The sequence below is a fragment of the Antedon bifida genome, chromosome 2 (assembly GCF_963402885.1).
Source record: "Antedon bifida chromosome 2, ecAntBifi1.1, whole genome shotgun sequence".
Lineage (NCBI taxonomy): Eukaryota > Metazoa > Echinodermata > Crinoidea > Comatulida > Antedonidae > Antedon > Antedon bifida.
The window spans coordinates 33,938,921-33,955,217 of NC_136227.1; the positions used below are offsets into that span (position 1 = coordinate 33,938,921).

A 16,297-nucleotide genomic window follows, 5' to 3' on the forward strand; every position below is an offset into this window, starting at 1 on the left:
CAGTAATAAATGTAGTTACTGCAGTAACTGCAGTAGAATGATTTTGATCCCAACATTGATGTTGGTAAAAAGTAAGAAATATCAGTGGTATGCAATGGCGTGCCCTTGTAAGGGTGTGGTTAACGGATTAATCCATTATATGTAGAGGGATGTTTGAGAAACTTGTATCATTTCATATCTCCTCATTGGAAGAGCATAGGCTATTGTTGGTTTATCCAGGTATACTTGGAAATCAATTAAAACTTGTATTGTGTTTTATTTATTAATTAACAATGATTTCATTGTCATTTTATTGTTTAATTTTGTCTGTATATTGATCATGATATTAAATTACAAGATTCCCGAAACTAGTAGGTACATACCTCAGTAAAGTCAATTTCTGTGTGAATCTTCACTATTGTCTTGTCGATGTCCTGTATTCCAACTCTTAGACTCAAGCGTCCATTGACACTTTTACCATAAGGGTACCTTTTAAAAGAAAAATAAAGAGTTTTAGTTTGTTCACAGGCTACTTGTTTATTACTTGAATTGAAATGCTTATTTAGTAAAAAAGTGTGACTGAATCAAAATTGGTAGTCATAAGAAAAAATGAAACTTTTTTTTATTACGGTGACATAAGGTTTAATTTATTGTAAAATTAAAGTAGAGTATTCTAAATATGGAGTGACTAACTTAAATTAAAAATATCCTAAACATGCACTTTTAAAAAATTGTAACCAAAAAATAAACCAAATGAAATCATTAGCAATTTCAATTTGAATTTAAATTGACTATAATAACAATTTGGAGCCAAATTAATTACCGATCATAGACAATTGTCAGATATGATATTAAAAGATTCTTGAATGATTGTATTTTGGCAAGCTTGGCTAAAGTGTCACAAAACACTATATGGATAAATACTGTCTGTGCGTTCAAACTTACAAGTCGTAGACCCATAACAGATTGGTTTAATATGCTTACACTTATTTTAATTGCCTATTTTTTACTTAGATCCTGCTTTCTGCTGCGAAAAATAATTAACCCCAATATCCGTGGCCGCAGAAACAGGACAAATTTTTAGTAACTTGTTAAATGGCAGCCTGAAAATGCGTAAAAGAGTAATACGAGGCATTACTTACTTTGCGTCGATACTAACAGCAATCTTATCCGTGCTTGATAGAATGTATTCATCAGCTGAAATCTTGACACTGAATTTTGGTAAAACTAGAAAACAGGACACACAGATATTAAAATACAACCCTGGAACTAGGTTAGGATTGAACCTAGGACCTTGTGATCGGGAGGAAAGCATCAACCACCAAGCAGCTGTACCGATGTTAATTATGCTGAATAGAAACAAACAATCCTTTTACTTAAAGATGTATTTTCCCCCTGAAAAAAAAATGTTCTTAAAACATTTTTTTGTTGCATTAATGTTAATTAATTGTTGCATTAATGTCACATAATAGTTTGATCAAAAACAAAAATTATTTACCTTAATAAACTGTAATTTAAGGCAAAAATTAGTCAAATTGACTGTCAGCCAATCGGTTTTGGTTGAATTTAACCATTTATTTTGTCATTTTATAAGTTTTTTTTTTTTTTTGCGGAAGTGATTAACTTTATTAAAAACTACAAAATATAAACTTATTCAAAGTCTGATTTAATTAATATTAATTTTTTATGTATTTGGGGGAAAATACATCTTTAAGAAAATAACCAAATAAATAAAATTTCACAAATAGTAAATTCAAAATATACAGTATACACTTAATAAAATGAACTAAGATGGGTAATCCAGTAAAAATTAAATCTAAATTTTCTAAATTTAAGTTTAGAGTTTAGTCTCGTAATCTAACATTATCTATTTTCCTGTTTTTACTAAATCATTAATTTCTTTCTCCCTCGCACCTTAAATTGTCAGAGGATATTGCGTGTAAACATGGCGCAGGAGAAACGTTTAACGACATGATTCGTGTCACATTAATAACATTTATACAACTTCCTGTTGAATGTGTAGTATGCAATAAGTTGATACAAAATACATTTGTCATTTTGAAACTTTTATATATGTTCAGGTGATTTTATAATAATATTACTATAACTTTATAAATGTAACATATTTATGAAATCTACTGGTGTTGTTTACAATGTGTAAATTATTATTCATAAATAATATTGCAGGTTCCAACAGTTACCGAACTCAAAGTTCAGGTGATTTTATCAAAAACATCTATATAATCCTATTTACTTACCATGTTCTTTGACTGTGAAATGTGCCTTTGTTTTGAAACGGTACTGTAAAAGAAAAAATACTCTATAATATTCTCATTAGACATAGGATCTATATTTGTTTTTTACTTTGATATATTATATAGATTTTATACAAATTTATACACAATATAGTGGTTTTTTTTAGGGGGGTGGGGGGAGTGGGTGTTGATGGGGTTTATCACAGGGGTGGGCATGGTAGCAAGTTCGAAGGCAAATTTACATTAAAGATGCTAGAAATAAAGAAAATTCTGAACTAGCAAGAGGCTCTGCATTTGAAGTGTTTCAGGTACATGTATTTTGTTTGTAAGTTGTATTAACAAACAGAAACCTCCCTGGGGCTACAGGACATACAAGTATATAATATGACATGTAACGTCAGCACCAGTGAAAATGTTCAAATGTAGGGCTTTTATACAAAATAATTCTCTCAATTCCAACAGCTGTTTGACACACAAAGATTCCGACATTGAATGTCCTACATTTGGTCATGTTTTAAAGAAATCCACACCTGTTGATAAAGACATGGTCTAATTATGTCATATAAAACGGTTGGATCAAACTATCAACACGTAAGTGAGTGGTTTTTATTGCCAAATATTTTTATTAAAACATTTATGATTTCAGTTGAAGGGGGCAGGGGGAGGGGGTGCATAAGGTAGATTTGGTGTGGATACGCATGACAATTTAACAGTGATGTAAAAAACAAGTCAATGACAACAAAATGTCTTAAGACACTTATTTCATAAGAAGATTGTAATGTATACTTAATATACCAATTTACTGCTGTGTGGGAAGGGTCTGCTAACATTTAAAGATTCAATTTTAACTTGAATTATACTTATTTATAATTAGTTTACACAACATAGTTCAAACATAGTACTAATATACGTTGGTAAAACAATTGGAATGTATGTGTCTAGCCAATAATATGGCTACGTTAACAGAATCATGCCATATTGGAACCAAACTGTGTCGAAACTCCGACTCCAAATTGGATGATGAAACTATTTAATCAATAACAAACTTGTCACATTACTCTACACAGGTAAAGCCTAATATAAATAAAAATACCACATCATAAACTCTGCTTGAAGTGAAGTTATTTCTACTTAACTAAACCCACTCAAACAGGATTACATCATAACGAATTATCTATTTTAAATACTTATATCCTTGCAGGGAGCATAAGAAGAGTGCTATTCAACTACCAGAATAAATATTTTATTTTTAGAAATAATCAACAAACTAGAAATAGATGGAAAAGTATGTGATAGTGTCTCATCATCAGTGACTCTTTTCATCCCGATAATTCCAAATTTAACTCTTTTCATCCCGGTAATTCCAAATTTAACTCTTTTCATCCCGGTAATTCCCATTTTAACTCCTTTCATCTTGGGAATTCCCACTTTAGCATCATGCCAGTGGTCTACGCTATAAATGCATGGTTGGTGTTCAACTATTTTAATGTTTTATATTTATTTTTTTTTATAAAAAAAAATTAATAAAATTAAACTATATAAACTATAGACCATATTTTGTTAACAAATTAAATGATATGAGTCATTCCTAAGTACAGGTACTGTACATCATTTTATTTCACTATCAATGCCATAGAAACCATATATCCTGTCATGCTGTGTAGAACCAGGTACTAAAGTAACTTCACCCGGCCGCCTCCGAGTGAAGAATGTACCGTATTTGCATCTTCCGAGACATCACTACAAAGAACCTGGTCACATTTCAATTGGAATGAAATATAATAATTGATTTAATGAACTAGAAGACTTCAGGCTCTGGACACCTATGGAGAGATACTAGACGTAAATTATAGTTTACTTTCGGTACAAGTTACCTGATCCACAAACACTTATTTTGCCATTAAAGGCTTCCTCTACCTCATGTTGGCAAAACTATAAGCAGGTTGTTGAAATTATTAACAAAAACAACATCTACAGTACTTGTAAAAATAAAAGCAAACCTACATAAAAATATATTACAACCAGCTATACTGATGTATCATATTTAAACAAAATATCTTACTATTATGTCTAAATATTAAATATATATTGTCCCCCTAAACAATTTTTAATATGCCATTTTAATGTCACATAACAGTTATTCACTTTGACCAAAAACTGAATTAAACAAAAAATTATTAACCTGAAAAAAATGTAATAAAAAGCAAAACATACTTAAATTGTCTGTAAGATAATGGTTTTGGTTAAAATTAAACGTTTCTTTTGTATTTTTATAAGTGAAATAATAATTTTTTTTTTTACAGAAGTGAATAACTTTATTAAAACTGCAAAATGGCATATTTAAATTCTGATTTTATTAATCTTCATTTTTCATGTTTTCTGTGGACAACACATCTTTAAAAAAATCTACGTAAGTGCTTTTCACTGATCCTAAAGACATTGACCCAAGAATACAAAAATATTCCTACAATCTTTTTATTACAGCACTTAATTAGCGTCACAAGAAATTGAATTATTAAATAATAATTGAATTAAGGTTTGATCTTCAAGTAAAGCAAAATACCATCATTTGATTATAAAAAAATTGAAGATTCGTTGACAGTATGCCATAATATGACAAATATGGGCAAACACATACAAGGACATCTAGACAAATAAGGTCTAAGACAAATATGGGCAAAGACAAATATGGGCAAACACATACAAGGACATCTAGACAAATAAGGTCTAAGACAAATATGGGCAAAGATAAATATGGGAAAGACAAATATGGGCAAAGACATATAAGGACATCTAGACAAACATGGACATAGACAAATATGGGCAAAGAAAAGTATGGGCATAGATAAATATGGGAAAGACAAATATGGGCAAAGACAAATATGGGCAAAGACAAATATGGGCAAAGACAAATATGGGCAAACACAAATATGGGCAAAGACAAATAATGGCCATAGACAAATATGGGCAAAGACAAATATGGGCATAGATAAATATGGGCACATCACACTTTAAAAGAATACGAATAACTATGAAAACTGCCAGGCTATGGCAAATGAGGTAAATTGGCCTTGAAGAGATCACGAAAACATGGGATTCCAATTTCCCTAGGGGGGATTTCCCGGACATTGATTATCAGCAAAGCTGAAAATTGTTTTCTAATCCAACAAGTTGAGCAAGTTCGAGGACTTTCACTTAGTTTATATGCACTTGCATATTTCTTGCTGTATTTCTTACAGTATATAAAGGTCTACCAAAGCATTTAATCTTATTTATGTATGAGGTCAGCTCTCCAAAATCCAGCATTTAAAAGATACCAACTCTTTTCCTAGTAATACTAAAGTACTTAAAATTCATTCTGACAAAATGCTTCTGCACATTCCAAGGAGAACAAATACTGTAGCTGGGGAGTTGGACTTTCACTACCATTGGACCTAGGCTCTAGAACAATCTTTCTTTCATAAATCACTTGTTCTGATTTCTTTTGATAGCACCATAAGCAGTGATCGTTGGAATGGCGCTTTAAAAATAAAATGATTGATTGATTCTAGATTGATTGATTTTGGATTGATTGATTGATTTTGGATTGATTGATTTTGGATTGATTGATTGTAGATTGATTGATTGATTGTGGATTGATTGAATTTGGATTGATTGATTTTGGATTGATTGATTTTGGATTGATTGATTTTTGGATTGATTGATTGTGGATTGATTGATTTTTGGATTGATTGATTGTGGATTGATTGATTTTGGATTGATTGATTTTGGATTGATTGATTTTGGATTGATTGTGGATTGATTTATTTTAGATTGATTGATTTTGGATTGATTGATTTTGGATTGATTTATTTTAGATTGATTGATTTTGGGCAAGTTCAAGAATGATCAGCTTTGGGAGAGTTACATAATGAAAGCAAGCAACATAATGTTGTGAACACCACATTATACAACTAGCTACTTACCAGTGGTCCGTAATATACAATCACGCTCCATTTACCAAATACAGGATGAGCAGGAAAGCGGTATTGTTTGCGAATAAGTCCTGAATCCGTGATATTGCCTTCCTCTCTTTCTATTATTGTTCCTTTTGGATTAATTATATCAATTCGAATCTAAAGACAAATGTTGCATCAAAAATTATTGCAAGAAACAATATGTATGAGTTTGTCTGAAATAAAAGTTGAACTGAATTAAATTTGTTTATATATCTATGTAATTTTATTAATTTAAAAGACTATTAAATTAACGTAACATCAAGTTTTATTTTTCATTATTGTTTTATATAATTAAACATTTTATTTTAGATTTTTTTATATTTAATAATATTGTTTATGAAATTGAATTATTTATATTAAATTTTACACATTTATTATGAATAAAATCAAAAGAATTGTTCAGTTATGTCACTTTGCGAATCATGGAGAAAAGGAAATTAAATACATTTTTTGACCATAGGATAAACCTAATAATATTCACATATTATATTGCAATTGCAGATAATCTAAAACCAAGGCATAATTTGTAAAAATGTGTTTTTGTGGAAAGTTGACTAAAATCTCAAGGGGTTTTACACCATTATGTGTTAGTATAAACAACAACTATAATGAGCTTTACTACTACAATATCTAATAAAAGTAGTAAATAATAAAAGTGTAATTTTCATTTCAAGTTTAACGTACAGTAGGATATGATTATGTTGTTATGCTATTAAAAATTAGTGTAAAATGTTAAATTATAGGTCTGAAGATCATAGATTTTTATTTTTATTTTTTAATTCTTTTTCTAAAGTTCCATTGAATAAATACAAAGATTTACAATGTTTTTAGCAACATAAACAAATGCATATCAACAGTCTATCTAATCTTATCTAATATTTATTATATACAATTACAAGATAAACTTGAGGTGCATGGATGCATATGGATGCTAAAAACATCTATAAAGTCAACCAAAACATATAGTATGCCTGAAAGTATGCTACTGCAGTAATTGCAGTATCTACATTTCGTTTACTCTTTATATAACATGTTTATGTAATTATTTTGCAAATTTTTTTTATATAATAATACACACAATTTGTTGCATCATAATTCTACTTGAAACAAACTAAAATAATACATTATTGCAGTAAGTTACTGCAGTAACTACAGTAAAATAATTTTGACATTAAGGTACTATATCCTATTTCTATATTTACTTACAGGTTCTTTAGATGGTTTTAAGTCCAATCCAACTGGAATAATATGCATAGATACATTTTGTTGAGGATTATAAATGGGTTTATCGACTTGTATAAATACAAATGTACTGTTATACGTAACAAGAACTTCTTTTCCCTCTCTGAACGGTATGTCCAGCTGGCTGGACGTTGACTCCACAAAAAGATATGCATACTGACTTTCAAGGGTCAAGCTTGGTATGTCGTCAAACCTTAGTCCTATCGATACTTTCTCAGGTTTGTCTGAAGAAAGAGAAAAGAAAATATTAAAACTTTATTATGAAATGTTACAGGTTAAACAATTTTTATTAATATATTCATCTACACCTCCTAAAGATCAATAAATTGTGATTACTAGAGTAACGGATACTTAAGCTTGGTTCCCACCAGGACGCAATGCAATGACATAATGCAACGCATAGTGATTTGACCAATCACAAGAGATTGATTATTCAAACAGTCGCGTGTGATTGGTTAACTCGCTTGTGTTGCGTCTACGTCCTTGTGTTGCATCCTAGTGGGAACCAAGGTTTAGCAGTATAAATGTAAGTGGTCTTAAATTGTAGACATAAGGGGAAGGAGGTGGATGTGTTACTTAGTGGTTAGTTAGTAAAGAACAAAAAGCAATGACCATGTAAGCACAGACAATATCTGGATTCTCATCTTTTTAATACGAGAAACTGACTAACTGTACATACTTATATATATTGTACACTTTTTTTCTATGTTCTTTTGACTTTTGTGTATATTAAAACATATACCCCTTCTGTTTATGGATGACATACAGAAGACAGAAGTTCAAGAGTTTCCATTACCCATGAGACTATTAATTTTCTATAAATTTGTTCTGTTTTGATATCCCAACGCTATATATCATAATTGCTTCTGTGAAGCACATGTTTTGATTGATTTTAGACTACCAGGTGTGCTAGGTAAAGGTATGCAAACGTCATATGGTACCTGACAGACTAATATTAGGATTATTGAGTTCACCTTTTCTTTTGGGGTCAATGTTAAAAAGCAACATGTACACTATTTGATTCAAAATTTAAAATGAAAATTTATTATTAATTATATACCATTTTGACACCTGCAGAATAACTGCTAATTTTTCATGCAAAATAAGGCACTAAAGCTCTGTCTACACTATCAAACTAGTTTGAAAAAAAAGCGTAATGTGCCCAAATATGGTAGTGATATGACATCATCATGTCCATATATGGGCACATTTACATTTTTTTTGTCACATAAAGTTTGGTTGAGTAGACAGAGCTTTAGGTAAGCCCATGACAAGCTTATATAATTACTAGAACAGTATAAAAACTATAAGGTCTTATTTATTCCTTTAATGTGATGGCACTAACACAGTAACAGTATTATATATTTATCACTGTTGCAGCACTTATATCACGAGTGGATCACACATAAAAACAAATGCAAAATGAACAAATTAGATTAATATAAAACTAAAATACTGTGATAATGTAAAACAATTAATGGTTGATTTTCGAACAAAATGAAAAAGGTAACAAAGTTATTATTGCCTTCCGTTTCAATTCTGGCAACACTATTTTTATCCTAAACTTGTATAAAAAAAGTTTACCTTATTTCAACGTATCCAATAACAGGAGTAACTTTCGATATTAAGAATAACAATTATTTTTCAAGGTAATAGTTCAAAAATGAAGTAGGTCTTTCATCAAATATGTTTTTTTATCTTGAATGGAAATGAATTTAATAACATGGAAATTAAGAGAAAATTAGACACAACATGTACTGTCAATGTGTTCACCTATTATTGTGGGTACAGTAATCAAAACGTGTACATGAACTAATCACCTGATTCCCTCTCTCTCTCTCCACATACTGCATGTAAAGTATCATAGGCAAATTCTGTAATACAGTGGCACACAGTACCACATGTGGCACCTGAAGCTGTATGGCCTATTATTGTGGGTACAGCAATCAAAACGTGTACATGAACTAATCACCTGATTCCCTCTCTCTTTCCACATACTGCATGTAAAGTATCATAGGCAAATTCTGTAATACAGTGGCACACAGTATCACATGTGGCACCTGAAGCTGTATGGCCTATATGATACCAGCATCACATGTGATACATAAAGTGACACTGTATTACAGAATTTGCCTATGATACTAGACAAATTTAATACAGTACAGAAAGCTGTAAACTATTACAATATGCTATTGATGTAAAACCAATATAATCTAACAATAACATTTTACTATTTAGGATTATTCATAAGGTCCTGTTCAGACTGATAGAATGTATGGCTTGCATACAGTATTATAATAATGTACATTTTACTAGTAGTAGTAGGATTATTAATAAGGGCCTGCTTTAATAGACTTATAGAAATTATGGCTTGCATATAATGTACATGTTACTATAATACTATTAAGAATATTCATAAGGTCCTGTTCAGACTGATAGAATGTATGGCTTGCATACAGTATTATAATAATGTACATTTTACTAGTAGTAGTAGGATTATTAATAAGGGCCTGCTTAGACTTATGGCTTGCATATAATGTACATGTTACTATAATACTATTAGGATTATTAATAAGGGCCTGTCCAGACTGATAGAAATTATGGCTTGCATATAATGTACATGTTACTATTAGGATTATAATAAGGGCATGTTTACACTGATAGAATGTATGGCTTGCATATTATAATAATGTACATTTTACTATTCTATTAAGTCTGTTCGTACTGATAGAATTTATGTCTTTAGGTCATGCGGGGCACAACAACTTTCTAAAACGTTTCAAAGCTATGAGTAAACTATGTTCCCGGATTATAAAGTGAAACACATTTCTTTAGACAGTGTTCACTCTTGGGTCAAGCACCCGGACATTAAAAAAACAACTAAATTATAAACTTTTAAAAAATAACTGATTTGTGAGCTACCTGTTAAATGTTTTCTGGGTCAGGTGATTTGTAATGGGTCAACACTTTGATCTCCAGTGGGCTTGTAAATATTATAATTTGACAAAACAATCACCACACTATTTTAACTATTAAATTATTGAGTTTTGATAACGTGCCAACCTTAAATAAAGGCATTATTATTTCATTTTATTTGTTTTAAATAGTCATACATCCTTGAGAGTTAATGTAACACCTACAAAAATATCCTTGAAAAACAAATTGTTTCTTTATAACATTATTATTCTCATAAAACTTTTGTAAAACAAAAATGTCTTTAAACAATCTTTATTCCAAGGTCTTTAACTTTTTTGACGTGATAATTCAACAAAAATGTGCCAATATTCTGATCCGTATAGTTAGTATATGACATGTTTCAAAGTCCTTTAACCGGAAATCATTTAATTACAAGGGCATAAATGTTGGGCTGCCTGTCTTATCCTAAGATGTGAGAGGCATGGGTTCGACACCTGTCTGTGGCATTTGTTTGTATCCCCTTCAATAATTTGCCTCGTCTTTCGGATGGGAGATAAAGCTGTTGGTTCAGTGTACATACAATACACACTTACACAATAAAAAACTATTTGAAAATGGTAGAAGACGACGTTTGCTGATGTGCTGATTATGGTGCTGTACTGGGTTCTCTATGGGAACCGTCTTGGTATCAAATATAAAGAATAAAAAAGGATACCCACGTACTCAATAATTTTAGTTCTGTCTAAAGCTTTGTCTACAAAAAAAAGTATGATATGCCCAAATATGGTAGTGATATGACATCATCATGTACATAAATGGGCACATCACAGTTTTTGTCACATAAAGTTTGATAGTGTAGACAAGGCTTTAGTCAGTTTCTTGTGTTTAACGTGTGAGAATCCAGACATTGTCTGTGCTTAAATGGTCTTTACTTTATGTTATTTACTAACTAACCACTAAGTAACACATCCACCTCCTTCCCCTTATGTCTACAATTTCAGATCACTTACTGTCCATTATGGGCTCATCACATTTTTTTGTCACATTAAGTTTGATAGTGTAGACAGAGCTTAAGACCAAAATCATTGTCTTTACAGGTTTATTTTACTCTTTTTATTTCAAACTATAAAGCATATCGCATGCTAACTGGATTTAACTAGCTACTTTTCCCACGATTGCGCAACTTTGTCATCCGGCATTTACTTAAAATATGTTGGAAAGTTTTCAAGAAAACAAGGTTAAACTGATTGATTTGTAAGAAATAAAGCAACTCTAATAGTGGATACATTTCATTGAGTAAAGCTCTGTCTACACTATCAAAATAGTGTGATGTACCCAAATATGGTAGTGATATGCCCAAATATGAGAGTTATATGACTTCATCATGTGAAATGTGAAGTAGTATAGCATCTTAGACTGGGCAATATTTTAAGTTTACTGTTAGACCGTACGTCACTAGATATAATAGAATAAAAAAGACGCAGGTTTAATTCCAGCTAGATAATGTAGCAATTTAAAAAAAATCTTCCTGCTTTTGATTTAGACCCGACTGTGATAATCCTCACTTGACGAAGCAACCAATTACTCACTTGGAACATACTAGTCGTGATATGGTATTTCAGTCCGTTAACTTTCAGAAACACTTCAGTTTTAATTTCTAAAATTCCAGCAAACTCTTCGCATCATCGAAACCATAAGCCAAGAATAAATAGTGGATATCTTTATGATCACAGTGTGAAGTCTGATTATCGTCAGACACTTGAGATACTTTTAATTCATCTGGTAAATATCAGCCTGAGTGAGTACATCACAGGATTGGAGTTCCCTCTAAAGTTATGGTAATGTTTAAAGTATTAGACAACTTGGAGATGCGTGGAGGCATCGATAAGATATGTTAAACTATCTACATAACTTTCTTAATTAAACCTTTCTATTTTAATTTATCATGATTCATGATGTAGACACATTTTTTTTTTAATTGTCACCAACAATCATAAAGCTAAATATTCAAGATATTTGGGAAGCATATGAATTATTATGTTAAATTATTGTTAAATATGAAATTCAAATATCATATTATCAGGTGAGGTTTTTAAAGTAATCAAATCAGCCAATTAAGAAGCAGCTTTATATTATGTAAATATTTAAGGTACAACTCATCTGATTGGATATTACATTACAAAGAATGTTATTTATAGTCTTGGTTTAAAAAATAGAGTATGTGTATTTTAACATCTTTCTAGAAAAATCTTTTTTTTTAAAAAACCTCACTTAATCATATCCTGTCAAGTTGAAATAGATTCTTATATCAATTTCTGTGTAATTGGAGCATTACCGCAAACAAACGTTGAAAAACCATGATTTTTATACTTTTAACTGAAAAAATTGTGTACATGCAAAGAAAAAAAACCTGATGTATTGGATTTCAGTGTCAAGGTTAAAAAATACAAAACAAAATAGTAATTTATGAGTCATCAAAAATCATGTACAAAAAATGATGATGAAACCACAATAATGATGTCATAATTGTTGTGATTGTTTATTATGCTGAATCAATTGTTGTCATAATTATGATCTCACAATGATGAATCATAAATTAATACCAAATAAGGAGGGAAATTCCCAATACAATAAAGTTATTATATTATTGTTAATTGTGATCAAAATATGGTTTTTAAATTAAACCATGAAAAGTCTTAAAATTAAAACATAATTTTGAATATTAATTTAAATAGCCAATAAGATGAGGGGGTGGGGACTAGAGGTGGGAGTACCTTTTTTTTTATGAGGGAAGAGGCCCATTCCATTAATTTATTTCTTTTATTTAACCAAATGTATAGAGGGACGTGGCACTGATCCTAATCAGATGATTGCTGACAATCAAGGGGCCCTCAATTATTATATAATGCCATAATTTGAACAATTAATATATATATAAATAAAACCTTTTGTGGAATGTGTAACATTTCAAGGGTATGAAAATATAGTAATGTAAGACCTATTATTTAACATGTACAATACCATAACAATAGTGTATAGAGTATAGCATATCAACAATTTTAAAGTAACCGTCACACACGCATCAACACCCATCTACTGTAGCTTAAAATTGGCTGTATGCTGTTGGAAAAATCTTCTTACAATATTTATTTATTTATTTATTCTTTCTTTATTCTGCAGGCACTTTCAGTACTAGTGCACTGATTTCCAAAGTGGTACAGTAATTGAAAATATAACAAACATAATAAAATAAAGACAAAGAGTAATTGAAATATACATTAAAAATAGCAATCAGTTTTAGAAAACAAAAAATTCAGTTAAAAATGTCGAGTACTAATTGTATTTTGGAATGAAGTTACATGTGCAGTTCATTTGGATACTCTATACAATATCATAACTTTTCAACTTTATTTCATTCACCACTTATTTCCTAATAATTGTAGCGAAAATTAGGAATCATATGAAAATTACTCTACTGCAGTAAATACATTTTTTAAGCATATGATTTTTAATTTGTTTCAATGTAGAAGTTTATAAAGTAATCATTACAGTAAAGTGTGTGTATGTTTTAGTGTGTTTGCTTTTAAAATAATAAAACAAGTTAATAATTTAGTTACTAAAATAACTGCAGTAAAAATTAATTAATTTGTTCAAAAATATGAAAAAAAAAAAGATAAGGAAGTATTTTTTAAAGTAAATTCTGTATTCTACAATAAGATTTTTTAAATCTAAATAAACAAATTTGGATAAAAAGAGGACTTACTATTAAAAAGTTTTTTTTTCACTCTTTGCCATGAAACCGTTTTTATTTTTAAAATATTCTGATAAAAAAATAATCTTTCAGTTTCTCCTTTCATATAATTTTTCTGTAAAAACAATTTGTATTAACGTTTATCTGTGTTTTTATTTAATTTCAGACTATATGGCGCGGCTATCCACATTATATAAATCCATTGTTTCTTTCCAATTCAACAAACTCGGCATTAAAATTTTAGTCAATTCATTTGGCACGACATATTTTCTTTGCCTTGTCGTAAAATTACAGAATGCACAATTTACAACTGCAAACAACTTGATATTTTGAATGGCTAATAACAATTAGATTCAAGAATTTTCATGATCTTTTGATCTAATTTATCAGACGGACAAATCCTGTGAGAGTACAATCCAGGAAATATCTTTAAATCTCAAATTAAAATTCTTCAGAGAATATCGGCGAATTCTATGTCAAATAGGTATTACCTTTATACTGTTTTGTGTTGATTCTTACGTAGCAATTTTACAAATTAGACAATGTTGTCGCGTATCAATGACTTGTAGATTGTATGCTCTAGTTTTGAAATGAATAATTTACTGCAGTAGATATCTATTACTACTGCAGTAACTCAAAACGGAGCATTTTATTTATACTAGAAAATACACACCACAGTGGTGTTATAGTACAGTATGATGATGAGCAGGCTCTTCTAGATAAATGGAAATTACACAAACTAATAGTGGTGTTAGTAGTCTATGAGTGCTAGCTTACCTGGACAAACCGACAATAGCCCATGCTCTCTAGAGGAAGGGCTTAGATACAAAAGTAAAAAGTTCCTAGAACACCCCTGTACAATAATGGACTAGTCTGCAACCAAGTGCTCATGTGGGAACGTTCCAACATACCACTGTCATCATTTTTTTTTGTAACATGGAGAACATGGGCTATTGTTGGTTTATCCAGGTAAGCTAGGCACGAAATAGACTATACCTTTTCGTATGAAGGTAGGGGCACTAAAAAGTTAGCTAGATACGAAATTTGACACTTCCAACTGCTTTTAATATCCCTGTAATCTCAAGCTGGTTAAACACCAGGATTTTAGATTTTCTCACGACCAAATGATAAACTTTACTCATGGCAAACTCATAATAAAGAGTTTAAAAACATGGGAAAGTTGCTAAGTTTCTTATCTGTATAGCTGCCTGTTGAATTTAATGTGTTAAAAAGATCCTGAAAATCTAGGGTCCCGGACTCTAATGAAAAGCTACTACGTTTACCTTATCTGCGGTATATTGAAAGGAAATAATCCCTATTCCGGGAATTAATAATATTATGTTAACATGTGAATCAAAAGGATCTAAATGAGAAAAACATAAGTTCAATTATACTGTGGTTTCAACCACATTATTTTAGGGACTTTTAAATCTATGATGAATGGTATTAACACGTGCTACTGTGTTGCCACCTCTTGCAAGCAAAAGGCGGGTGGGGGTTGTGGGATGCAAACATTTTTTTTCTCTTAAATTTGCCTCTTGGGTTACCATCTTCAGAAAGCATTTATTTAGTAAAATGTATATATTATTCTGAACATCAAGTTTTTTTTGGGGAGTTTTTGTAGGTAGGGGAAGGGGAAATCTGTGCAATAAGATATTTAAAACTAATTTCAAAACTCTTGCTGATGAAAAAAAAAATGTGAATATTAAATTTAAAATGTGAATAAATTTGTAATAGTTTTCTTTTTTAAAAACATTTTATTTAGTAATATAGTCATTTTTGATATAGGGTGTAGGTCACATTTTCCCAATGGCAATAAAATCCTAATCTAATTTAAAATGCATGTTGCTTGCATGTCTTGTACTGAAAATTTGACATACAAAATTAAACAAATTAAAGTTTTAAATAGATTTTATCCTGACTGGGATTGCTTTTTTTTCTGTTCCACTCAACTTGTTGCTTTTATAGTTCTACAGGAAGAGACAAAAAAAACTAATTTATGCCTTCTAAGAAAACTGTATTAAATAAAAACACATTAAGTTTTAAATAGATTATTTTATCCCGACGTTGTTTTAAAAATTATAAATTTAAAGTAACTTACAGGAAGAGAATATATAATACAGTCACTGTATTATCTGCTTTTATATTTAGTTACT

General features: G+C 30.3%; 1 protein-coding gene across 5 annotated transcripts in view; it reads right to left on the reverse strand.

The window, feature by feature from the left end:
• Positions 1-16,297, reverse strand: part of LOC144834790 (complement C3-like) — a 57,731-nt gene that overhangs the window by 23,878 nt on the left and 17,556 nt on the right. For all 5 annotated transcript variants that reach the window (XM_078689734.1, XM_078689733.1, XM_078689732.1 and 2 more), the window contains exons 3-7: positions 7,439-7,698; positions 6,200-6,349; positions 2,238-2,280; positions 1,122-1,206; positions 363-468 (exon numbers count right to left, since the gene is read on the reverse strand). In XM_078689734.1, the coding sequence (XP_078545860.1) occupies positions 363-468; positions 1,122-1,206; positions 2,238-2,280; positions 6,200-6,349; positions 7,439-7,698 (644 nt within the window). The remainder of the gene's footprint in view (positions 1-362; positions 469-1,121; positions 1,207-2,237; positions 2,281-6,199; positions 6,350-7,438; positions 7,699-16,297) is intronic.